General features: G+C 36.4%; 1 protein-coding gene across 1 annotated transcript; it reads left to right on the top strand.

Moving 5' to 3' along the window:
- The first annotated feature begins 233 nt into the window (after positions 1–233).
- On the top strand, positions 234–27620 carry LOC110832862 (patched domain-containing protein 3-like). The gene is made up of 18 exons (XM_022070272.2): positions 234–503; positions 5281–5527; positions 10775–10845; positions 12615–12815; positions 13056–13185; positions 13671–13777; positions 14102–14222; positions 14635–14793; positions 15726–15863; positions 16399–16644; positions 17405–17582; positions 18404–18538; positions 18855–18994; positions 19558–19713; positions 21503–21773; positions 22428–22549; positions 22972–23149; positions 23608–27620. The coding sequence occupies exons 1-18, from the start codon at positions 415–417 to the stop codon at positions 23754–23756; spliced, it is 2838 nt and encodes a 945-aa protein (XP_021925964.1). The 5' UTR covers positions 234–414; the 3' UTR covers positions 23757–27620.
- Positions 27621–27841: the final 221 nt, after the last annotated feature.

Raw genomic sequence — 27841 nt, forward strand, 5'->3', positions numbered from 1 at the left:
TATTCTGTTGTTAATGTAGGCATTATAAGGACATTTTTGGCTTCACCTCTTAAGTTTAGGAAGAAATAACTGCAACTATATGCTGCATAACGCACTCAGACCTAACTAACAATTACTATTTCTCGCCCTTACTTTGTGAGATAGATTAATATCAAACTTCGGGTGTTTTTACACTGTCAGAATGCGAGATCGATTGCGGAAAGTGCTGCCATCTACGCGGGAGTAACTAACATGTTCTTATGCTGACCAATGTACATAGCATGCACAGTTCGTGTAGTCAATATCGGGACGACGATGTGATCAGAATGTCTGGATAGCGGATTATCCAGGATTGGATCACTTCTCATTTGGGTCAGTGACAGTTAGTGGTAATCTTTCCGGGATAAGTGACTGTGTAATTGTCTCCTCGTTACTATGGCAACATATAAACAGTCGACGCAGCGGAAGTGGTTTCGTGACTTATCAGCAAGATGGTCCTCGAATTTTGACTTGGTGTTTTACAGGTGAGCTTGCGAAATTATGGAATAAAAATAAACTGCCTTTGTGGTGCTGTTGACATGTGAAGGTATGCATTTAACCTTTCGATGCCAGTATGTATTGGCATACGACATCGCCAGATACAGTTTTGTGTAACCCCTTGAAGCACCAAATATTAATTTAGTACCTCACAGAAAACACAACGCTGCAAGGTTTCTGCCCTTTTTCGTGAGATTAGGGTTCCATTGGCTGTGAGTCTTCATGGTTGTTGCTCCGTCTCGTGTGGTAGACATGATTATTCTTCTACCAGACTTTAACATCGACCAGACTACACAGCACAACAACCCAGAAGACAGAAATCTTCAAATGCATCTATGTTAGCGGTGTAGGATCTTCGAGTATTACAGAAGCTTTGTTCATGCTTCCTTCTTTTCTAGTCTATATATGTTATTATTCGTATTTTATTTAACGACGCTGTGAGTAGCTCAGACTACAGCGTCGAATGGAAACATGATTAATGAGCTGGAAAGTAGCCTGTATATAAAGGAAAATGTCGTGGCATAATTTAAGATATGCATGTAGGAAACCTACAAAATAGCCGGTCTGTGGGCAGAATTTTTAACCCGGGATCTCCCTCTCCCGAAAAAAGAAGCAGGAATACCAAGAAGTCATCCGTGACGTGGGGTGCTTTTTTATATCGATTGCCCTTTTTTACTCGGAGAGTCGACCAGATTTGTTTCGAAGTGACGGCGGGCCGCGAAGTTTTACAACGTGACTTATACAGTCCACGACTGTAATCTTGAGACTTGCAAGGAATGCAGGAAATCCGAAGCGTTAAAGGCAGACGCTGTCTCTCCTCCTTCACCCCACTTCCTCACCCCGCAAGTCTCAAGATTACAGTCATTAACTATACATCCAGTACGCTCTCCTTCATTGGTATACCAGAAGACATAATATTGTTAATATTCATCCCAATTCGGACAGGTTATATACTAAACTCGTGGTTGATGTTTACAGGATATTAAGAAATGCGGAGTGAACCATACTCGATTATTTTATTCATTTATGCCTAATAATTTATGTTGGTAGTTACTTCTGTTTCTTATCATGTACATCCCAAGTTCGTACCTCAGCCTTTATAATGATTATTCTGACTTTTTTTTTAGCTTTTCTCACTATTTTGAAATAATAGTTGTACAGTATTTGATATAGTCTAAGAAAGCTTCATTCTACTTTCATCCTTGTTCATCATTCATTGTAATCTGGCTCAATCAGTGTAATTTGTAAAAGAATTGTTTAATAAACCAAGGAACCACACTAGATTAAGAATTGGTCGATCTTGGTTAGGATTACTAGCATTTTATTACTCAGCAAAATAGTGTTTGTAACGCATCTCCCACGTTGTCAGTGGTGACCCTAATTGTGCTGCCATTGTTTTGTGTGAGACTGTCTGGTCGAAGACATAATATCAGTTGCGTGCCCTATGTGATAATTGACGTTTTCGAATTTCGGATATGACGACCGGTTCCAAGACCACAGTTTAACCCGATGGTTTCTTAGAAGTGTTGTGTATTGTATTAGTGGCACCGCCGCCTGTCACATCTTCAGACCGCCCCGAGTATAGTCGGCGCAATAGTTTTTTGGCCGGTGGAGAACCTGGCGGACGGGCCTACTCCGTGTACCTGAGGTGGCACGGTCAGTGTATTTCTTTTGTTTGTGCGTTCAGTCCGATAAGCTCATCGTTGCAGTCAGCATTATACTATCGCAAAAGAGACTCGCTCCTAGCCTTCCCCTTGAAAATTCCACCGGCCAAAAACTACTGCGCCGACTACAGAACGAAGTGCTGGTCCATCTGCCCTTCGCGTGTGGTTTCGCTATTCTTAACCAACACTGTGATATCAGAACACGGAGGTTCAACACAGCTTAAGCCGTCAAGGTTCTGCATTCATTCGAAGTACCACCCATTCTAGCTACATGCCAAGCTCATCATAAACCGAATACTTCTCTTGGCATTTCGTGTTCATACGCGCTTAATTTGTTTTTCTTTCAAAGCAAGAGGTCAGGTTTCTTACGTACAATATGTGGCAACATTGTTTTCTGTGTTCGGTTCTTCAGGATTTGTTTTACATGATTTTACATTATTTATTTGCTCCTGGCCTTCGTTTCTTGTTATGTCAGTTTCATCTACTTCCCAGTATTTACTACTAGACTTATTTTCCGGCCTATAGGAACATTTTCTCGTAATTATTTTGGTAATGGATGATCTAGACAAAAAATTGTATCAGCATAAATAAGAATGCCCTTATTTGATGTGGCTGATAAATACAAATAGGAAACCCATTTGAAATAATTTCAGTATACCTGCACATCTTTATGCGCTGTCCGACGAAATAAAATCGACAGCAACACAAATTGATGTTTCAAACAACGTTTCAAGATTTTAATTTATTGTCAAGTTGAAAGTTGAACCGAAATTAAAATGTTTATATTCCAATGAAATTTGAAATTTATGAAGTTAACATTACACTTTTCCCGGGGGTAAAGCACGGCCGGGGCGTGATGCTGACCACTCACCCCCATCTAGTGCTGTGGTCAAGAATGAGTAGGAGCTATACCTTCTCCCCCCCCAAGCGCCTAAATGGCGTATAGTGGGACAGCTTTTTACTTTAACATTACACCAGTACGGTTTCGTAAGTTTTCATTAGTAGAAGAACAAACTTTCATCTGGCGTACACGTAGTTCTTATTGTTTATTGACGAAGTAAAAGTTTAATATTTGTTTAAAAAAATGTCTTGGAACATTTCATTGCCCCATGTTTGACGGCCACATTTGCTTTTTTCTAGTGCGTTGGCGCAGGACGAGAATGGAACCCTTTAAGACTGTGAGGACGTTTCACGTACTGTAGTTTTACATTAAAATGACTTCCTAATTTAAACAACTTCGTGTACATACAGTATTTCGTTTCGAACCGGATTATACTGGCGCAGTCTGTCGGTCCCCTCATATTAACCTTAATTCAAACGCCGGAAACGTACGAGAGTATGCTCCCACGTGGTGAGTCAGCTTAGAGACTTTTTGGTCCTGCTAGAGAAATGACGAAAAGAACACCAACCATTGACAGACAACCTTCTGTAGTTAAGTTAGAAACTTTCTTCGAGATATAGCTATATTACATTTAACGTTATTTAGAAAGTGCAAACTCGGAAAAGTCAGAATCCATGAAGACGACCGCAAATATAAAGAAAAAGTAACTGCTCGAAAGCAGAGGACATTGTTGTGGAGCCTCAGTTCGTGCATTTGTCTGAACAAGGACAAGCTGTAAACAAAAGACTGTGTGTGTTCGACCTCCCTGGTTGCTCGTAATAAGAGGTTTGGTTGAACGAGTCTGGGGCTGCGGAAGTGAAAGGGGTACGGGGAGGTTCAGTGGCATTGTCGTATAATAGGCCGATGATAGGTTCCATCGCTCACAGCAAACGGATATTCAAGAGTTCTATAGTCCAGTGATATTCAACCTTTTTTGTTCGCGTACCCCCAGATATAATTTCTCTTCAACTTTGTACCCCCAAAGTCGTTGATGTATAATTCAAGTTATACATAGTATATAATCTACATATAAAATAAATTAAATTAATTACATTACTGATTATTCAGTGTTTATCATAAAATATTTTTTAAAAAAATTTCACGTACCCCCTAAGATGTCTTCGCGTACCCCCGGGGGTACGCGTACCCCAGGTTGAATACCACTGTTATAATCTACTGTCTTTTAACATTAATCGGACAGTCTTCTGTGTAGAGAATTAATATATTTTGGAACGGAATTTAGAAGCCTGTAAGTGAGTCTGGTACTGAATCCTGGGGTCCTATGCAAAGCCGGAAATTTCTTGACTATTGAACGACTGTTAGTTTCTGAAGAGAGGCTCTGCTCTTTCGAGACAGAATCCTGTATCCCCTCTCAGCTGGTCAAGAACTTCCTCACATTTTACGGAAGCCGATCAATCATTAAAATTTTCACAAAAGCCCGCAGTTGTGTTTTTTTTCCTGACTCAGTGAACCATCCTGGATCATAGGGCCGGAAACGTATGAGTTATAAAATAGACCTCCCCAATGACGAGGCCTTCGGAACCCCAAATTAATCCACATCGACATGACATAATTATTATGCGCGCCCAACTTGTGCACATCACTGGAGTGTTTCTTTGTGAAGAATGGTTATCATACCAAGTTTGAATTTCCGTCAGTGATTTAAGTCATTTGATTTGGCATGAATTTCTGTAATCAAACGTTGCGTGTTTCCATCGGAAATCGAATAACCTTGTCTTGCAGTGCTGCCACCTATAATTTATCACTGAATCCTGAAACAGATACGTCCCTGAAATTGTGATAGTATTTAGTTAGTAATTCTTACGTAATAAGGGATCTCAGAGTAGTGAAGGAAGTTTGGGACCTTCACCTGAAGTTTTAAGTTCATGCAGAATTAGCAAGTAAATAAGTTCATAAATAAATAAGAAAAGAACGCGACGTGGTCGCTGCAGATGTTGAAGCGCCTCTTGTGATTAATTTGGAAATTAAACAGATCGACAGGGCAGGCACTCGTCATCGATTCAATGCATTTTACAGCTGCGAAGAATTCCTCATGGCTGTGAGATACAATTCTGAGCAAAGTCTTTTCCGTCTTCCCAGGACGTCTTCATACCAAAATTCTACATGCACGTTTAGTGTCCCCTACTACAGTACAGCGCAGAGTGAGACAGATATAAGGATGCGATGATGTGAGCTTAATAATGCTCTTGTTTGTTTCAGAACGGGAAAGGCGATTGGGACGCGTCCCTTGGTCTTCTTATTGTTATCCCTGACCCTATGTTTGGTCAGTTCTCTGGGTCTCTTGTTATGGAAGGAGGAAGTGGACGATATTCAACTGTTTATGCCTATTGATTCTCACGTCCGACGCGACGCGGCGTGGGTTGAACGGAACTTCCGAGATGAAATGCGATTCGAAAGTGTTATTGTGGAGGCGGAAAATGTGCTGACGCCATCTGTTTTGGCTTCGGTAAGTTGAGAAAGGTGTTATGTTTCAGATAAATCTTCGTATCACTTTTTTTTCAGCACGATGACCGTCGAACAACGCGAATTTTAAAATTTACGAAAGTAAAATATTTTGTTGCTGTGTGAGTGGTTGTTTTCAACGACATTTTGAGATCGAAAGGGCTGAGAAAGAAATGTCAGAATTGGTGATGAATGAAGTGATAATGAACTGCACATCTACACACCCGCTTGAACCCGTTCCGAGTCCCTGTAACAATGCGCTGATGAATAAGCAAGCTCCTTCACCTTGAACCCAAGAATAGCTACGGGGAACTTGTACCTTTGTTTCAAGAGTGTCACAGAAATATTTTACCGACTTTGTCATCGTTCTGTTGTTTTTGAGATAACTGTTTCATTGTTCGACTCTCCCTCTCGTTCTACTAAGCTGTGAATTAAATGATTAAGGACACGTCTAGCGGAAAATTGGTTTTCAAACCTACGCCTAGAGAGTCTTGGTGTTAACTGTTTCTGCGAGGCTGTTTTTATCACACGGCGAAATGTTATTTTGTTGTAATAATTGCGTTATTTTCAGTTGTTTAAACCAGTGGTATTCAACCTTTTTTGTTCGCGTACCCCCAGATATAATTTCTCTTCAACTTTGTACCCCCAAAGTTGTTTGTGTATAATTCAAGTTATACGTAGTATATAATCTACATATAAAATAAATTAAATAAATTACATTACTGATTATTCAGTGTTTATCATAAAATAATATTTTTGTTTTAAATTTCACGTACCCCCTAAGATATCTTCGCGTACCCCAGGTTGAATACCACTGGTTTAAAGCAATTAAAAAATTTGTATATCTTCACCTTATTAACAAACAGGAATGAGGTTCGTGAGGAAAGTGTGAAATAAATAAATTATGTAATTGCGTTTCAAATGTAGGATTTGAGGTTTTAAATATTCACTTAAAAGCCGTTTGCCTCCTCTCAAACGCCGAAGGTAAGGGCATATTGTTGCCAGTTGTTTTGTATGAGTGTGAAAAAGTAGGTCGGGTTGAGGGCATATTGCAGTTCACTGAACACAGAAGTACCCCGGAAATTATGTGCAAATAAGAAGGCTGAGAGATAAGTTCGTTAAGCAACGCAGAACATTACTTACATAACAAGAAACGTAATGATTTGTACATGATTCTTAGTATTAAGACATTGAAATATAGGAGGCTATGATGGGGTGATCATGTGGCTACAATGGTGATGTATTCTATAAAAATAAATACAACTATACTTAGTTGACGATTATGATTTCCAGCCTTGTGAAATTTTAGATCCCGTGATCTTCGAAGTAGAATTACGTGTAGTCTTGTTCAGTGTGGCACTGTCCTCGGTCGTCAGTGCACTTGCACCCGTCCGTACATGTGCACTTATCCACTGGTCTATATTAGTACTAGATACGTGCGTACATTCGTTCTTGGGGCCATGAATCTTCCAGATGTTTCAAATGACTAACGTCTGCCAAAAATCTACACACCTGGAGGTCAAGCGGAAGCATTTCTTTTTTATCGTGTGCGTGCAATTTGTGACTAATTATACAGCCGCTCTATCGCCATAACTGCTCGTAGTTTCAGAACTTCTGTACTTAGACACTGACGTCAGACAGATGTCGTAACTTGGCGAGGACTTTTCATTCTAAGGATTAAGGTTTGAGTTGTAAAATGTATTCGTTTCTTTTCTAGTCGGGAAGACTGTGCCTTGCTGTCACAACTGTAGCTTTTCTATTTTTGTCATGTTGCCCCGGAGTCTAAATTTCACTTTCATAAAGGATGATGGAAAGACTTTGCTGCTTCTATTAATAACTTCACGATGTACTTTAACACAACAAAACTATTCCTGTTCAGTATTGTTCAGTACGTCTAAATATGCGTCATGTTCTGTTCATTTTTTAATAATAGAACGAATGCGTTGTGCAAGAGTCCGTGAGTTCATGCCCCAGCCGAGCTACTGGTTGATTTCCTGAATGAGAGGCGACACTCGTACCAGTGTTTGATGGATTTGCACTGGTACCAATCTGCTAACTGTTCGTGAGAGCTCAGTTTGGTTACCTGGACTACCTTGGCTTTTTTCCGGTTTGCGATTTGTGTTGTCTTAAGATGACAGGTGGGGAGGGGGTAGAGGAAAACGCCAAGTTTCCGAAACGTCGTGTGTTTAAAAAACTGTAAGACGATGGACAGTGCACACAATCTGCAGCTTTTACATCACGAATCTATGTTTTTGTTGCATACGGAATTCATATCACTTTGCGGAGAGCACGTAGGAGGGGTGGCCCCAACTATTACATATTGTTGAGTCAGAGAGCCAAGCGGAGTGCATGAGAACCCGGAGGCGGGTTTATAACCTCTACAACAGATAGACATATTAGTTAAGTGCACGTGCACCGAAGGTGAGTGCCAATGCCCGAGACGGTAGTGCTAGATCATAGTCCAGCAGCTCTAAGATGCCAAAGTCCGCCTCGTCTTACGTCCTGCATCGGAAATGCGTGGCTTAAGGCGGCCAAGAATCGACGTGACTTCTCAGGAAAGTTAAATTAACTTTGCGAAACAGAACCTGACAATTCAACACCGTTTATCACAGCTCAGTGTGGTGCACGATCTCGACCCAGTTTAGTCTCATCCATTTCCCAGTGACTAAGCTAAGGGGTGGAGGATCGGGTTCGATTCCCAGCGGTGCAATATTTGTATCCGCCACAGCTTCCAGACCGACACTGGGGCCCACTCGGCCTCGTGTCCAGTTTGTACCGAGGCTCTTTCCTCCGGGGTGAAGCGGCTGGAACGTGAAACTGACCTCCGTCTAGTGCCGACAATGTTCTTACGTCAAACAGACCACAATTCACATCTGTGCAAAACAAATGAAAAATTACATTTATATGTATTATATAATTCTTTGGCGTTTGTTGAATGTAGGTGGAATGGACACAATGTGTGGTCTGAAGCTTTCACGGCGACAAACATTAAAATGCAGATGGTCCCTGAAACGTCGAGTTTTTATCAACTAACACGGCTGATAGCCCGAGAAAATTTTATAAAAGGATGGTAGAGATTTTCGAACCGAATAATAAACATTTACAGAATTCATTATCCAAATTTTGTTGTGAACGCCATTTCTGTTTGTTAGTATCGTACCCATAAAAAAGGAAAACTTGGAGGATCATTCAGTCATTCGTAAATGATTTATTGCCTACAGATACATTTTGGTCTTCTGCTGATTTTTGTCTCGTGTCGTGTTCGTGTATTTCGCTGTAGGTACGATATTAGCTGTGTTGAACCTTGGAGTTGTACCTGCAACACGTGATTGGGATTTTGCTTTCAGTGTCATTTTTTGTTAAGTCATTCGTTCCTACTTCGCCGAGAAACCTGTCACGTGATGACGTGCAAGTTATGTCAATAAATTTTATAAGTCGAGATGGTATGAGATGGTAAAGTCGCGTCATATTGTGTTATAATAAATATTATTTAAATCTTGTCCGTCTAATCACAATAAATTCTTATTAAATATTAAAATATTACAATAATTAACATTTCACGTGAAAAAATGGTGTTCTAATGTAAATCGAATATTTCGATAAAGAACATCATTTAATATTTTAAATATTTTAAATGTTAATTATTGTAATATTTTAATTTTTAATAAGAATTTATTGTGATTAGACCGACAAGATTTAAATAATATTTATAAGTCGAGTATTTTCGCTAATTCCTTGCCAGAATAATTTCAGTCTTACAGACGTGTTTATTTTCTCATTTGTTATTTAAGGAAGGTGTTCAGAGGAACTGAAAATGAACGGTTTCAATTGTGTAGAGTGGGGGAAACTGATTTTCAGTTTTCCTGTTGAATTGCAAATGCACTTTGTGCTGAGGAAGCTGTTACCAAGGATTTTCGGCCCTTGAGGTCGTGTTTCATAGGAACTTAAGAGATTACGTAACCAGACGGAGAAAATTACATGATGAGGGACTTCAGATTCGTGTTTTTTTCTCAAGTATCAGGGACTGTGAAATGGGCGGGACTTGTAGCACGCACAGGAGATGAGAAATCTGAAGGAAAAAGTCATGCGTGGTTGCTGCCTTGTTCCCATTAATTTTGTTAATAATAAAATCCCGAAAAATATTCCTGCTCAAGCCATCTTCGAAATAATTAGACTTCCATCAATGTAGTGTTTACGAGTTTTATATATGGTCCTTCCACATTTTAGTGCTTACTTCCTACAGCATCCTTTCTTCGTTCAGCTTGAAGTAAATTGCGCGTTTAAAACTCGTCTTAATGTTGCACTACAAGATAAAAACTTTAAATTATTCGTGATAATCATGAACGCACGCCTTGGGCATGGCACCGCGTTCAGTTGCGTTAAATACTTATAACGCCCACGCTTTGATCAATAAATTAATTAACAGATTATCCTGTTTACCACCCGATGGCCTGTCATAGCGTGGGTTGCGTTCGTGAACATGTATGTAATTAAACATAGAACTTTTCCATAGTTCTACATAGCTACGTAATGAGTAAATATTTTCAGGGACCTCTACCTATTTTGTTTCGCGGGATTATAACCAGCGAATCACTCCGAAATGTGTGTGGTGACGTTACAAATAGACGTCCTCCGGTAATACTCGTTACAAAACCCAAGCTGTTTAATCATTCGGACGCCGAAAAATTTCTCAACTGATACAGGTGTTTGAAACTTTAACGTTTTGATTTTGTTTAGTATATGAATTTCAGCTAGAGGCTGGAAAGATTTCCAATTATTCTCTTGTTCACCAAGTGGCTGTAACTATTTCCAAGCATCCTCATATTTACCTAGTTCCGTAAGTAAACGTCAGCCAGTAGTGGATTGAAATATTTCAAATTTCATGTCTCTGGTTCTGTAGACCAGTTCCAACTAATGGCAAGAAAGATTCCAAGTCATTCTCACTACTTAATTCTGTCAATCATATCCCAGTAGTTCTGTAAATGAATTTCAGCCAGTGACTGGAAGAATTTCAGGCATTTTCACATTTTCCGTGGCCCTGAATATCTCAATGTAAGTGTTTTAGTCTTTTCATCAACTGCATGGGTTAGATATCCTCAAATGAGAAATTATGCGGTGATCATGATGAACTGGGAGCAATAGACCTTGGTTGCTCTTCAGTTTGAACAATGCAGACTCACATGCATATTGTGCAAGCATAGAATCAACCAAAAGAAGTATTTTAATTTCTTAATTTGTCGTTCTGTTTCAGATAGCAGAGCTTGAAACTGCTGTGAGGAGCATAGTTGCTGCTGGACACGACTGGACAGACGTCTGTGCCAGGTACGAATGAACTTCATGCATGCACATCGAAGCATCACTTTTGAACTTGTGTCGAGCAGCAAAATCAAATCAGTTTTCTTCACTCAACTTGACACTTTCCTCCAGCAGTAGAGCTCAAATATTGGTTGGTCCTTTCAGTATTTTCCACCCGTTGTGAGTCTAATGATTATTATGTGTGTACATCGCCTTCACCTAGCAGATGTAGTTGTTAGCTTTCATTCATTTTGCCTGTGCTCCTTTCTTACTTGTATGCTCATTGCGTTCAGTTGTAAGAAAAGGTTGAACTATTGCATTTCTGTATCTTGACTAGCCTGTGGCTCTGCTACCATCTTTCATGTGCCTATTAAAATGATATTTAACTATAATCGGCGTGGATCATTTCAACTAAAATAAACTACATAGAACACAAAATCAAAATAAGTGTACATTATATTTAATAAACACAAATACAACTGAACTATAAACGAAATTAACAAAATATACACTGGTGTAAGCAAAATATAATTTAATTTCAATTCTTCAGGGTTTTGGTGATAGTTGGCCCTTCTCTTAAGGTCTTCCAGTTTAATTTTATATTTGATTTTCTCTTCTCTCCTTGCATACTACATGTCCCATTCATCTCATTCTTCTTGATGTGACAACCCTAATAATGTTTGGTGAAGAGTAGTTTAAGAAATCCCTTGTTGTACAGTTTTTTTACCTTCCGTCAATCCTCCCTGTAAGGACCAGGTGTTCTTCTCAGTGCTTTGTCCCCAGACATCTTTATTTATTTATTGGTTCTTTAACTGAATAAGGTACAGACATCAGTTTTTGTCCTTTCTGATAGACTTTCTTCATCTCATTTAAGATTTACTGATCTACCCAATTGACTTCTACTTGAACTAAGAAGATAGTGTAATTGGGAGACATTCTTCATCCCATCAGCATTCATCAGCCTGTCCAATTGACCCTTACTTGATCCCTGAAGACTGTAAAATTCTGAGCCAGGGAACTGGCCTCTCATTTCGTAGCCCCAAGACAAAGATAGGAAAACTAGTCATAAAGACCAGTCCTGCCCACTGCAGTATTTAGATGTTAATAACATGACCTGTACATTTTTTTCTCCCATTCATAACATATGAAAATCATTGTGATCTAAATACATAAATAAATGAGTCGGAAAATGAGTGAATGAACGTGAGCTAGCGTAAGTCAGTAATGTGACTGGATAAGGGCTGAATGAGAAGGGTTTAGTTGCTGGCAGAGGCAAGGATATTTTTGAAGATGGCTGTTTTCTGGGCTGTGGCATCTATCTTTATACCATTCTTTCTCTTTCTTATTTTCCAGTGGTAAGTTAAAGTTACTCCACACATTCTGGATGATCTGGCTTAATTCTTTCTCGTGCCCGATACGTTACTTGTTCGATAAATTATGGGATATACAGTAAGAAAGAAAAGTTGTATGAAAAGGAAACAGATATTCAAATAGATTGTTAACAGGTAATATCATATTTCTTCTTTCTGTTCCTGTGCCAAACAATTGCCGCTAATTGGAGCTTATTTTAGATTGTTTTACTCACTGTAATCTGGCATCAAAGGCATTTTCTGATAAAGATTGAGTTCTCTTCACTCAGGTTCCTTTTCAGACAAGGTCTAAGCACTCAGAACGGTGATTACATAAGCACATAAGAAATTTAAAGTCACATCTGCAGGGTATCAGAAATTACCCTTTTTCTTATATTTGTTAAAAATATGTGAAACTGTATACCAAGTGTTTAAACCTTGTTTCAGATACTTAACATGGTTTCCACATGTCAATGAAAGTGAAGTAACAGATGAAATACATGAATACATGAAGGACTATGAATTTCAAGATAGTTGTATATATCAGTCAGTCTTGAGGATTTGGACATCAAATGGCACAATGGATACTGTCTTTAAATTGGATCAAGAAGCCATCATGAGGAACATAACGCATGCAATCAATGTGACGTAAGTATTTAAAATATTTTCTTTCTTCTTAGTGGTGTTTGAAATAGTCAGACACATTTTTAACCCCAACATTACCATTAATTAATTATCCCACATTTTTTGCACTGAACCAACTGGAACAACTTGATGCTGCAGTCTAGGAAATTAAGAAGTGAATGAATAAGACATCTTGTGTATTGATCAGCTGCGGGAAGTTCTTTGTGTCATAAACTATATGCAAGTATTGATGTTTGTTTACAGGGAAACATCACATGGGAAGTTCTCAAATGTCCTTGAAAGAGTGGAACCACTTTTATCAGGTATCAGGTGGGATAACCAAGGAAATGTTATTGGGGCAAAAGCAACTATTCTGAATTGGATTCTAAAGAAGGTGAGGGAACAGCTGAATGTTGAGACATTTCAAATATGTCTACCTTTCTAATTAAAAGTTTGAATACAAATCTATTGGGGATTTAAAACACTGAATATATACGACTATGATTTTATGATGATGCTGATTTAAATGTTGAGTATTTTGGGTTATAATCCACGCTATGTAAGAAGATCCTTGAAGTTAATCCCTTGTTACCACAACATGGTGGTTAAGTTACTGCGGCATGGTGCATCCTCAGCTTGTACTTGGAGAAGCTGGCCTCCGTTAATGGAAGGTAGCTGTGAATATATTGAATAAGCAACCATGGACTACATCGTATATGGCATATCCTTGGCTTGTAACTGGAGGAGACAACCTCCACATATATAATTAAGTTATCCTAGGTCAGTTTCCACCCATGTCATTTATTTAAATGTCTGTCCTGCCAACACAAAGAAATCGTAGCATATTAATAATGTTGAGAGTTTTTTTTTTTATTTCAGACAAACAAATGGTCTCCTGACTGGGAATTGGAATTTATTCAGAATGTACTGTTTTCAAACAGAACTCTTCCTCCTGGGATGAAGATATATGCTGTATCAACACGTAGGTAAGTCAGAAGTTTATATATCCAGAATATGTGATGTTAGAGAAAATTGGTCTAGAACAGATATAGACTGTTATCTGGAAGTAAAAGAGAATTGTTACATTATGCCTGGACAAAAGTCCATTTTAAGAATCACTTCACCCATTCCTTCCTTTGTACTAGATATCTTGCTTGATACAGAAGAAGCTGAGCAGTAATCTTTAACCATTACTGCTGTCATCACTGCCATTATCATTCATGGATTTCTGTTTTAACTTTTGAGTGTTTATACCTAGTATAATGTAAGATTGTGGTTACGACTAATGCTGATATTGTGATATGTTGCAGCTACTTGGACTTCTTGCAGCAGGTTTTGCAAAATAACCAGACAGTTCTCTTTGCTGGCTTCACCCTTATAATAGTGTATGTTATGGTTATGTTAGGCCGATTCAACTCAGTGGAACAGAGGGTGAGTGAATACCAGATCTGCTCCATTTTGTAATCTCCTACAAACTTTCTTTCTAGTCTGATCCCTTTTCTGCCAAAGTATCTTTATAGCAAACAGGGCGAGTGCTGCTGTCTCTTACCAGTGGCATTGGTGCAGTTCTCAATATTTTACTTTTCTCCTTCTGGTCACAATTCCACCATTGCTCCGTATGTATGTATCATCACTGCTATCATTACTGACACTGCCACCATCAGGCCACAGTGCCAGTGGAATCTCTCTCTCAACCAGTTACGGAGTTATATTCGTTTTATTGAAGTCAGTTATCAGATGGTGCATTAATACTTTGAATTATGGAAGGTGCTTAATACTAGTAAAAAGTGTATGAAATGTATGTCCTGTATTCACATTTCAAGTACTTGTTTTCCTCATGAAGGTCTATTTGTCTCTGCTTGGAGTCTCGGTGGTGGGCCAGTCCATCTTGGCATCATATGGACTATGTTTCTATATGGGCTTCTTCTGGGGACCAATTCACCCAATTTTACCATTCCTCTTGCTAGGAGTTGGAGTGGACAACTCATTTGTTATAATGCAGGTAAAATTTAAAATGTATTACCAATTTTGTCAGATATTTTTATTGAACATAAGAGCCTATTTTAGTGGTGAATCCTGGTGTAGAGATCAGGTCATGCTGAAATGCAGTATTGTTAATTCCCCACAACAATCAAAATACAGTGCTAAGATAATATAATAATAACAGCAATGACAATAATTGCCTATTAAAATCGTTACATCCATCCATTTGCACGCATGTAACAACTTAAAACTAGCTGTGTAACACATCAAGGGGTCACTATGTGGAGCCGCAGTTGTCAATAACAGAACGTTAGTCAACAGTTAACCAAACTGTCATAAGAAATAAGCAACTGATTTATTTCACTACAGGTTATGTGCACTTTGGATAACTTTGTTTTTTGTCAAGAAGAGTAAATATTTATAAGATTTTTATAGCTTTTTATCACTGTCAATATGTATTCATGAGACTGGCAAAATAAATAAATTTTATTCTAGTACAGTTTGTTTATAAAATCCAGGCAAAGAGATGATGCTTTCAGCAGTAGTAGTAGTAGTTTATGATTTTTAAATATGTTTTATACCATATTTTAAATCCTCAGTTATTAGGCTGTGTTGGTTCATTACATTCTGGCCACCACCATTTAGCTTGAAGCACAATCTGTTCACCACCAGAAGAAAATCAACTTGCAGTCTGAGAGTCATCAAACAGCTGGTATTAATTTGGTACCAACTATATAAAATGTTTATGATGGCTCTCATTTGGTTGTGGCACCATGTAGTAATAGTTTACCAACCTTTCTGAGGTAATTTCTGCCTCCATCACCAGTGTGAAGGCAGCGGTGACCTCTGAAATGTTGGTGAATTTGTACTAGACTACATGGTGCTATAGCATCATCTTCGTACTTGGTTTTTAGGTGAATATAATACATTTTACCATTTTTCCATACTTAGTATTTGGATAACCTGAATAAAGAAGACAAAGTCACAAGTGTTCCAGAGAGATTAGGACAAACCTTACGACAAGCAGGTGTTTCCATAACAGTTACATCACTGACTGACATATTTGCATTTGCAATTGGAACGTCAACAGTAAGTACAGTAATGTATGAATTTTTACCTAATACTATTCCTTAACTTCTGCTTTGTTTAGCATCTTGAGATAAGATCTGTGCTTATCAAGCGTTCGTGTTGGTCATTGTCAGTCAACCTCTTTAATAGATCAGTCATATGGTATGCTTGGTTGTTGTCTTCTCTCTATGAAGATTATGTGGTCAATCTGATATTGTCTCCTTCCATCACGAGAAATCTAAGAGTATTTATTAATTTTGTGAACAGTTGACAGTTTGATTTCTTGACATAGTAGTGCTTACTACTATATCATTATTGTTACTAGCATCATGTAAACTGTCATTCCTAATTCCTTCATTAAAACCCACAACTTCTATTTGAAACTGTTTTAATATGGTTTATGCTTGCTGAAATACAATGGAAGAAACTGCAGTATGATATATATAGGGTCTGTAGAGTAATTAGCTGTGTGACATTTGTTTGTGCAGTAAATGGATATCAAGACCAGTGAGATGTGAGAAACTGCTAAAAGTTTTTATATCCACGTATGTTACAGATTATGCCATTCCTGAGGTCATTCTGTGTGTTTGCAGCAACTGGCATCTTCTTCCTGTATGTTTTTGAGATTCTGTTCTTTGTGAGTTGCTTAGCTATTGATGAGATGAGACTGCAGAAAAACAGAGATGGCTGCATTTGTGTAGTACATAGGAACTGGAAACCAAATGAATGCAGTCAACAGAACATTCAGAAAATGGTGTTTAAGAAATATGTTGGCCCCACGTTGATGAAGACTCCTGTGAAGGTGTGTAATTAGAAGAACTGATATTAAATTTCTAGACAATGGTAATGTTGTGTCATGCAGTGTGGTTCAGAATAAAATCTGCAGAAATTATATGAAAAATATCTTGAACTTGATGGAAGACATCTTGAACACGTTTGGGTAACTACATATTTCTGCAGGGTGTGTAAAAAAATCAGAGCAGAATGTTGAATATTTACATCATCCTTTGGATTTTCATTTATGGTTAAATCAGATATGTAAAATATCTGCCATCCCATTTTCTACCATTCCATCTGATGTGTGCTACACTATAATGTTCACTGATGTGTTGTCACTAGGCAACCATGGTTTAATGCAGATTTGGTATTTATAAGCCTTTTCACCATCCAGCATTACAAATAATATATCAGCTGTATTGTGTCACATTCTTTTATTTTTAGAATCTGAATTCAGTGATAGGAATAATTAAATGCTGTTTTTTTGCAGTGATATCCTTAAAAGACTCACGCTACATTACAAACCAAAAGGTTATATAGAGATGTAGGGAGATATTCATAAATTGCTGTGAAGTTGGAGCAGACTTATTCCTAACCTGTGGAAGTAAAATTAAGAAGATTGATGTTTATCAGAGCCTTTTCCCTTCTTTTGTGTAGCGCATGTGTAACAAATATTACTTGGGCACTTGTAGTGAGTTTCATTAAAAGTGGTTTTATATTAATTAAGCACAGTGCAAGGAGCAGCTCAATAGTGTTCATGAGTGTGAATGTTTCTCTCATTACAGGTTTGTATTATTATTGGTACATTGCTTCTGTTTGGCTTGAATGTGTGGTTTGTTCTTAAAGTTGAGCAGAAGTTTGATCCTATGTGGTATCTTAATTCAGAATCATATCCCATTCAATATAACAACAAACTCAATGAGCACTTTCCTGAGTATGGAAAGCGTGCAGGAATTTATTTAGGTGAGTTGGATATATTTTCTTTATCATTGTTCTCATGAAGTAGGGAGAGTGCATATAGCTGACTTGTGATAAGACCCAGTAACAGGCTCTTGTGAACATGCTGATAACTTACTACATTTAAAAGTATCAGTTCTTTAATTTACTTTGTTATATATTTCACTCTTTTCATAATATAGCTCCTATATATAAATTGTGAAAAATTTATATAATAATAATGTTTTAATAGTCACAATATTATAAAAATCACCGATAAGTGGTATACTAGAAACATGGAGGAAGTTTGATATGATTTAAACTGTGTTAAATATTTGATACATTACTTACTATTAATTACAAAAAACTACACAAGACAAATCATTTGTGAAATAATTGTATACATACACTCAGATGTTCTCTATATGCATAGAAACACAGGATAAACACATAAATATCTCATTAATACGATAAGCTTTCTTTCCAAGATGAAAACAGCCAATTGTATCTGTATGCCTCTGTCCTTCAAATTTTTACATATTAATTTGTGTTTAAGACTGAGGGCCAGTTTAGAAAAATCTCTGTAAGAACAAGTTACAGATTCTAATAATTTGAAGTGGAATATCTGTAAAATTATATTTCAAAGAAATTTGTTACAATTAATAATAATAATACTAAATGAACTTAAAAAAAACACAATGTATTTCATGTACATGGAAACTAAATGCAAGTGAAGTACTTTATTTTTATTATTTTAGATGCTTATCATATATGCTCTATTATTTTGTGCATAACACATGAAGGAAAGGGTGAAAGCCAATTTTTTCAACAATACTTTTATGTTTCAGGTAGTGAAATAAATTACTTCAGAGACAAAGATAAGTTGTATGAGTTGTATACTCGCTTGGAAAATAATCCATACATCAACAAAGGAACACTTGATTTCTGGTACATAAAATTTCAGAATTGGCTCAGTGAGGAAAGTGAGTACTTACTGCATGCCATATCAGCTAATGAAAATGATTAAGTAATATGTGTTATTTTTAAACGAGTTTAAGAAAATGGAAACGTGTTCAGTTTTTTCATTGTAAACTATGAAAAATATGTCAGTGGTCTCAGTATTAGTGTTCAGTATTCATCACCATGGCAAGAACATTGATCAAGCAGATATGTATTCATAATAAATACATGGTTTCATTATTTCAGTGGTGCACTTAGGCTTCACTGGGAGATGATTCACTTGAAAGTTGTAATGGAGGGCAAAAAATTTTGATTCCAAATTTGATATTTGTTTTGCAGTTGCAACAGAATCTCTTCCCAGTGATGAAGATGAAATGAAGAGTTACATTTCTGAATTTCTTCTGATGTCTCAGAATGGACAAAAGTATATAAAAGACGTAAAGTTCTCTGCTTTTCCATTTGGAGACTATAATATCACGGTAACTGTATGAGAAATTAATGTTGGTGGGAGTTTCTGAATATTTATTGGATATCACTCTTAATATAAAAGGCTGCAGTGTACAGTATTCATATTGTAGTTTCACTGTGAATATGGTATCCTGAATTACCACAGTTTACATTAATTATGTATGTACACAAAGTACATAATGGGGACACTGTATGCATTCTGTCCAGTGTATCAGTTCCAGAATTAATTAGGATATCATCAAAACTTGGCACTGGGAAGTCCACGCTAAACTTTGTCAGGTATATTTAATTTTAGACTCTGTTCAACATAACCCTCCTTTACATAAGCTAAAATCAAGCTTTATATCAGTTTCCTCAAAAACAGCTTGCTAATCACACAAAAAATGTGCATGATGTAAATAAAATGTAGATCTCATTAAGACCTACAACTTTCTCTTATTTTCTGGTAAGCAAGTCATGGTTTAGTTGTATAGATATTAGATCTGGAATAGAAGTAATGTCATTACCAAGTATGTTCTTTGGTTTGAAATTTATAAAAATAGATGGCCTATGGAATCCATGTTTTCATTTGCAGGCTTCTCAGATCCCAATTCAGCATATCCTTATGAACACAACTACACAGCAAGTGAAGGCCATGGAGTCTGTTAGAGAGATTATAAAAAGTGTAAACTTCTCAGTGGAGAGTATTGTATCATATTCTCCCGAATATGTTTCTTGGACTGCAAATAAGGTTTGTGCAGTATGTTACAACTTCTCTTGATAGACGAACTAGAAAGAACTATGAGCATGCAATTTCAATCAGCTCCTTTGTTTGACTTATTTAACTCTTTGGCTGAATAAATTTGTTTCGCAGGGAGAATAATATTGTTGCTATTACATTGCTGTGTATCCTGAACTATAGAGTTTGCACAAACTTTGCACAAGTATTCCTTTTTAAAGGGTTAATTAGGATTTGAGGTTCTCATGCCAGCGAGTATGAAGATGGCTGTCTTCTGGCTTGTAGCACCATGTAGTCTGGTAGAGGTTTACCAATATTTCAGAGGTTCTTTCAGCATTCATTATCAGGACTCATCACCTTGTTGTTGGAGACAGCCAACTTTTAAAAGGTTAATTTAGAAACTTTATTGCGGATTTTGTTAGAACCTTAAGGGGCATCTTTGGGAGATTATTGTGAGTAGTTATCCTGAATGGAGCAATAAATGTAAAAGTACTTATAAAGAATTACAAACTGACAAAAATAGTTCATAGAATTTAACAGCTTGTGATTGCAGATGAATATTATTACCTCTTCTTTCAGAAGAACCTAATAGCAGCAGTGATTTCTTGATTCAGCCATTCCTTGTGCACACTACAATTTACTAATGTTGCTTTTTCTTTTTTGACAGAAGTGCTCTAAAAATCACAATATGTTTGATACTTCAGTGAATGAAGTTGCTAAACCCAACCAGTATGTTCCCTTCAGTATGTTTTCTTCAGTATCTTGACTTCAAAATCAAATAAATGAAAGTTGGCACTTTAATCTGGTGATACAATTCCAGAGATGTCTTTTAGACAGCAAGTACCATTTCTCTTATGTGTTTACACCTAATCACAGATTCTGGGCATTAAATATTTGATAATCTGATAATTTTGAATTCTGTGATTTCCTCATACTCACTGATATTTAGATGAGTATAGGTGGTGATAAAATATAAAAATGTAAAATGTTGCCTTTGCTTATGTCCCATGCCTTAAAGATGTACAGGGAAAATGGAGGTAAGCTTGCTTTATTCATTCTCAATGCTGTAACCAGATGGATGTGAGTGATCACTTTCTTGTTCTAGCTATTTCTCTCTCAGGGAAAGAGCTGCCAATACCCTTTGGATAGGAGGCTTGGTGGGAGCCATAGCCAGTATCGACATAATGGCAAAGAGAAAAATATAAGACCTGAAGCTTTCATGGCAACTGAGCTCAACAAAATCTTCTCGGGCAACAAGCCGTGTCAGTTGTGGACAAAAGTCCAATGTTTGAGACCATCTCTGCCATTATCAGCAGCCAACCTTCATATCATTTCCCGGGTGTGGAGGTGGAGGTGATCTCTGGGAAGTTATGCTTTTGTCCACAGCTGACATAACTTGTTGTCCAAGAAGATTTTATTGAAAGTCAAAGCACTGGTCATTCAGCCTATGGTCACCCACTTTACTGCCCTATCTACCTTGATGGTTTTGTTTGAAGTGACCATATGATGCAATTGCCTATATTGAAAGCTATCAATAGAAATGTTTAGTCAAACACTGAAATAAATGTTGATTTTGAATTGATACATTAGTGGTATTCAGGCAGCTAGCTTACTCCTGTTTTTATTGAAAGCACATGTTCATCCACTGTGGCCCCTTCGGCCATTCTTTCAGTATTCACGTTGGGCCTAATTCAACCCACAAGTGTGGAAATGACATGAAGAAGAAGACAGTAGTGTTATTTGAACTTCAGTACTTCAGACTGAAAGATTTTGTAGTGAACTCCAGCTCTTTTCTTTACAGATTATTGGTGATGAACTGCTCAGAAACTTGGGGCTTACCATCTGTGCAGTTGCTGCTGTGACACTGATTCTCATTCAGAACTTGCAGACATCATTTTGGGTGATCTGCTGTGTAGTATTCACAGTTGTTGATCTTGTGGGTTCCATGTATTGGCTTGGACTTACCATTGAGATATCTACTTCTATAATGATACTGCTCTGTGCAGGCTTGGCTGTTGACTACTCAGCTCACATAGGAAATGAATTTATGCATCTTCAGGGTACAAGACATGGTACTGGATCCCATTACAGATTGATATTTTTAATCAGAATTAGGTGCTATTTTCATACAAAAGAAGTGATGGAGAATTTCTTGACTAGCTAAGCATAATATCGGGTTCTCAAGCAGCACTTTTGCTTCATGGTATTAGTTACATAAATCATGTCATCTATATTCAATATAAGTATGTGTCCATTGCACTAAGTACATTATAAGTTTTATATGATGCTCAAATTGAGCATCGTCAGTTTTCTCAAAAATGGCTCATCCTGCAAAAGTTGGTACATGACTTAAAATATGTACTTTCTCAAGCTCTGCAGTTTTTATTTGGCATCATGAATATTTAAGAATGCACAAAAATAATTTCTGACTGCAGCATGATAGCCACTGGAATAGAATTTTTTCAAAAGTAAAATAAATGAAGGCCATTAATGTTGGCAAAATAGGGAAGAATGCATTTGGAAAATATGTATACTTCACTGTAGTAAATCATTCCACTCTTATGTAATCTTTCAGCAGTGGTTAATGTGAAATATATAGCATAAGTTACAATATACCAAGATGCAGTTGTGTTACCATTAAATGGAAGTCCCATATTACTGAATATTACATTGATACAAATATGAGTAGGCTGTATGGATTGTACTTCATGCCAAACATGTTTCAGAGAAAGCCATTAAAACACTGGTTATGATTGGCTCAGCAGTGCTGAATGGTGGGCTCAGCACTTTCCTGGCATTTGTATTACTAGGTGGAAGTGATTCATATCTCTTCACCACCTTTTTTAAGGTAAATATTACTGGTAACTAATAATGGAATCAGGCTATTTTATTTACTTCCCTTGACTTGCCACTTTTCTGGCATCTGTATTAATAAGCAGAAGTGAGGGTTTCCTTATAACTAAATAAACCTTTACCAGTCCAATGTACCCTGGAAGGAAATGTGAACTGTATCTTTTAATCTTTATCACACCAAGCTTGTCTCCCCTTTAGATATTCAAAACCAAATTAAGCTGAGGAATTTCATTAATAAAATCACAATACAGCATGACACCATGTGTGCTTAAGCTTCTACATTTCAGTATGGTCTTTCTTTCTTTCCCCCCATCTTCTGTGGATAATCAGTTGAGTTCTGAAAATTTCATAAAATTCTTGCATTTGTATTATTTTTAGCTGTATTATTTTTAAAAAAAACTTTAATTTACTTTTCAGTTATTCACAGGAGTGGTGGTGTTCGGTTTGTTTCATGCTTTGGTGTTCCTTCCCGTTGCACTCAGCTGGTTTGGACCACTAGCCCAAAAAAATGTTGAAAAAGAAACTAGTCAACATTTCACAGTTCCTGTAGAAAGTAAAAATGGATATTACCAATCAAATAACATAACAAAAGAAGGTATGTATTTGCAGATTTGATGAAGTTAACCAATCTAATCATAAGTGTTGCCAACAGCCATATTCAGTGTGAGTTTTGAGCAAGTCATTCTATTTTTGAGATAAAGTTTTAAGAGTGAGTTTTAATTTCTTATTGTCCATTTATAATGCTGCTGAATTACAAGCAGCAAAACTTGGGTACTTTGGCTTCCTTTGGACTGCATTTGTCATCCATGCATAATACATTCAAACTTTTTAAGCACACATTGCAAAAAAAAACATGATACTTGTTATATGAGCTTCATGTCTTTGAAATTCATTGTTATAATCACAACTTTTCTAGTGGATTCCTTGACCTCTTTCCCTGGAATATAAACATCTGTCTAGTGCCAAGATTAAGAATGCACATACACACTTTCACAGAATAGTGCTAAGCATGGTGCTTATAAACTAATTTACTCTTTGCTGCTTCTTTCACAGATGTATCTACCAGTAAGTATTCTCTAAAGGCATTAGAGGATGGAGGTATTAATCAATTATCAAGTCTGATAATTAAAACTCATCCATGTAATCTCTCTGACAGTGGATATAATAGTAAATCACCTTCTGGTAGCTCAGAAGGCAGTTAAGGTAAAATCTTTGAATATGTAATTGATATTATCCTTCACGCTTACAAATAGACACAAAATATGGATCTTCTATCTGCATCTTCCATGTTTCTTGAACCTTTATATTAGTGTGGTTTTTTAGGTTGGGGGGCATATGCCCAGGTGCTGCTGACTGGACTCAAAGGATTTATGTATTTTATTGAATTTAAACAACAATCTGAATGTCATTTTTCTCAGTTACATGAAGCAGTTGTTGCATTTGCATGATCATAGGTCTAGTTAAGAAACTTATGGGTCTAGATTAGCAGCCACAATTAATTTATAAATAATACAATATTATATGCTATGAACTGAAAAAATAGCCTACATATAGTAATTAATTAAACTACATGATGTGTCTTTCTATGAATTAATAACCATTCATGTGGAAACAAAAATTTTGCTACCCATTTCACCTTTGTCTTGCTTTTCTGTCTTATTGTTTAATGCTTCACTTTGACTTCTAAATTTGTTCTCCAAAATGTAATATTTTTATAATGTGAAATAAGTAATTGAAATAGGGCTTCACACAAAATTAATTTTGTTTCTAAAATACTCCAAACAAGACCAAGACAAGAATCGAAAGTCTTTAATTTGATGCTAGTATATAATATAAACTATATGAGTAACATTTCCATAGATGTAAAATTGAGATTCCTTTATATTTTTGTGTGTTAATGTGTACATTTTGATACACACAAGACATTTAAGAATTTGTATTGTTACAACCAATGTAAATACTAACTCAATATTATACAAAAAACATATCTAGTACAAAACAGTACATGCTAAGTGTTCTATCAACATCTGTGATGAAGTGAATCTCCAAACTTCTCTGATATTCTTAAAATATACATAAATCCATATAGTGCAAATTTGATAATTTTATTATTTGGCTGGCATAGATTAAGTCTAAGGTTGTGAATTCCAGGCAGGAATTACATTACCTTCATTTGGATTATAAAGGGTTTACAATATGGAAAGAACTTGAGGGAAATGACAACCATTTGTACTGGACTTCATTTCATGAATTAGTGGATCTGTTGGGAAGTCAGTTTTTTGATTATGAAATGTGACCTGCTGTTGGGTTGAAGATTGAGAGTTTCTTATGATGGTGCATTATGTGTAAAATTGTTCTTTTGGACTTTGTCCATTTTCTAAATTACAAATCATGATGTTTTGGAAGCTGGATTCTGCTTTTGTCCTCAGAAAAAGGGGAAGAGGACAGAAACCCTATCTGTTGGGGGGGCCCCTGGTTGAACCAGCCTCAGACCTGGACCCCTTTTTACCTGATCACAAATGCAGAATCAAGTTTTCAAATGTAATTTTATGATTTTATAATTCAGATGTTGGACAAAGTCCAACAGAACAATTTAAACATTAGTGGTGGGTTATCCTGCTTCAGGCTTAAAGGTAGTGGTAATATGAAACTTATTTTGGAAGCATGTGGCAGCCCATCAATTGATTTCATCTTCACGAACATGTTGATGTTAAACTTCAGGATGTTAATGTCAAGTCTTAAAGCTATATTTATTGGCTGAAAGTTGATATATTTATATTCCTCACATATCAAACCATACTTCTTTACAATATCTAAGCATGAAGAGTCTCTGCCATCAGTAAAATTTAATTACAAGATTGTTTTGTTCTGGACATTTTAGTCAAAGTTTATAGGTAAATTAATCTGAATCATACTGCTTATGTATTGTGAGAAAAAGAATGGTAAGAACAAAGAGGCACAGCACATTTGATAATACCTCACTGGAAGTATCACAATACAGACACTGGATAACACTATATTAGGGCCCAGGTATACAAACATGTACTAAAGGGCAGAAATTTTATGTATTTGTTAATTTCCCTGTATAAATATGACATGATACCTTACATATCTTTGTTATTACAATGGATGTTTCATTAATGAATAAATACCATACTGAGTCTAGAAGTTCATCTGAACACAAGACTGCAAACGCTTCACTAATGATAAAAAGACTGTTGAAACTGGATCACTAAGTCTGCAATAAATGCTGTTTTTATTTTCTGCTAACTTAAAGATCCCATTCTTTGCCCAAGTTTTTATGCAAGTAAAGAATACTGAAATTGCATACTTCTTTAACGGACTCTCCTACTTCTTGTAACAGTGTGTATATTATATTAATTTTCTACATATACCTTAGAAAAAATTTCATAAACATTAAGAGGGAACTTCTAAATTGACACATAAACGTTAGTGGATTGCAAGAAACACTGAATTGTGTTATGTAACATCACACATGTTTTTTATCATCAACTACTGTGGTGCCATGTCTTGATTATGATTAGTCTTGTAAATACTAAGAACATTACTTATGAATTAAATCATATGAAGTGTTTTTCAGCATGTATAACAGCACTTGAAGTATCTTGCTAAAGCTTGCATTTATATTAATGGTGATCAGTCCTTATACCTTCCCGAAGTGTGTTTGCCTTTTATAAGTGCACATTCAAGTAAACCACATCCATTAACAAAATTTTGCATTATTTCATTAAATCAAGCTGTCTCAGTAGCAAACATTGCACACCCATGTTCATATAACTTGCCAACTTAATTTAGGCCCATTAATAAGCCCATTCTGTGGAGTTCTCTGCTTATTTATGAAACACTTGGAATTTCAGATATATAAAATATATTACATGGGTACCTTACAAAGGCCAACCATGTCACTACAGTATTAGCATCGTCTTTCAGAACACATGAAATAATTTCAGGCATTTAATATGCTGTTCTGTGTTCCAATAAATAGCTTAAGTTATCCTTCATTCATTACAATTTGTATCGTATTAATGTCTAAAATAGTAAGCTTTATAAAAGCATGTGGACACTACATTTTATTGTTTTCTATGATCTGGTAAGCCAAACAAGTATCACACTAGTAATCAATATGAAGTATATTTCTAACTGTTTACTCTTCTGCTGCAATATTTTACTAATCCTTCAGATTCCTTTTCTGTGCTTTAGGTCAATATGAAACTGTTAATTCCTAATTCTTTCCACCTGAATATATTGAAAAATGCTGGAATATAAATAAATTCCTGTATACTTTGATGTGCCGTAGAACACTGTGCCCGTTTAATATTACTGAATTCTTGTAGGGTTAATATAAGGCTAACTTGTTACTATGTCCTGTAACCATTTTTGAAATATCTGTATTGCGCAAAAACTTTCATACAAGTGATAATGGCCATTTTTAACTTGATCAGCTTGTATTTTTATGTGGTACAGTACATAGCCAGCAGCCAAACCTGAAAAGAACAAACATTGTGCCTTTCTACAAGACTGACCTCATTCAATCTTGTCCATTTCAATAGTTGTCAAAATGTTTAAATACTGTTGATGTGCAATCTGCTTCAGTTATTGCTTTTATGTATTAGCCAGTAAGGCCTGTTCCAATTCAGAATTAGGTCTGAAACTGTGAATCCCTTTAGACATTTGGTAGGACTCTTTGGATGGGGTGGTCAGCCCACTGCAAGCCCTCTCCTTACATGGGACAGCACAACACAAAAAAAATTCATATAAACACCACTGCCTTGAGTCAGATTCAAATTTGTGATCCTAATGCATGAGTGGTCAAGTTCAGTGTAACCTCTGTGATGAATGTTTTGTGCTTATACCTCAGTATTATTACAAATAATTGTAGCCATTTCAGTAAGTCCTGTTGTCCGTTAATTGTTTTGTTATGTAGACAAGTAAACTAAGACATAGTTGTAACCAAATGGCTGTGCCTTTGGCAAGCCTGCCAGCATGTTTTACTTTTTATTTAAAACACTTGTATGGCAAATACTGAATAAAGCTCATTTACTTTATTTACCATACTCATTTGCTTATAAATCAACACCAAATTGGCCCTATTGGGGTTTAAAATCTTGGGGCAGCATTGAACTCTGTGGCATCTCCTTAATTAGTAATGTGTGAAAATCCATGACAGATAACCAGAATGTTATATATTCACACATTATTCAAATTCATATTTGTTGGTAAGGAGTCCTCGCTGTACTATCACTGTTCACCATATGAAAAAGTCACA

This window comes from Zootermopsis nevadensis, unplaced genomic scaffold, assembly GCF_977971745.1.
Source record: "Zootermopsis nevadensis isolate Lab colony 2312 unplaced genomic scaffold, Znev_1.0 Znev_ptg000028l, whole genome shotgun sequence".
Lineage (NCBI taxonomy): Eukaryota > Metazoa > Arthropoda > Insecta > Blattodea > Termopsidae > Zootermopsis > Zootermopsis nevadensis.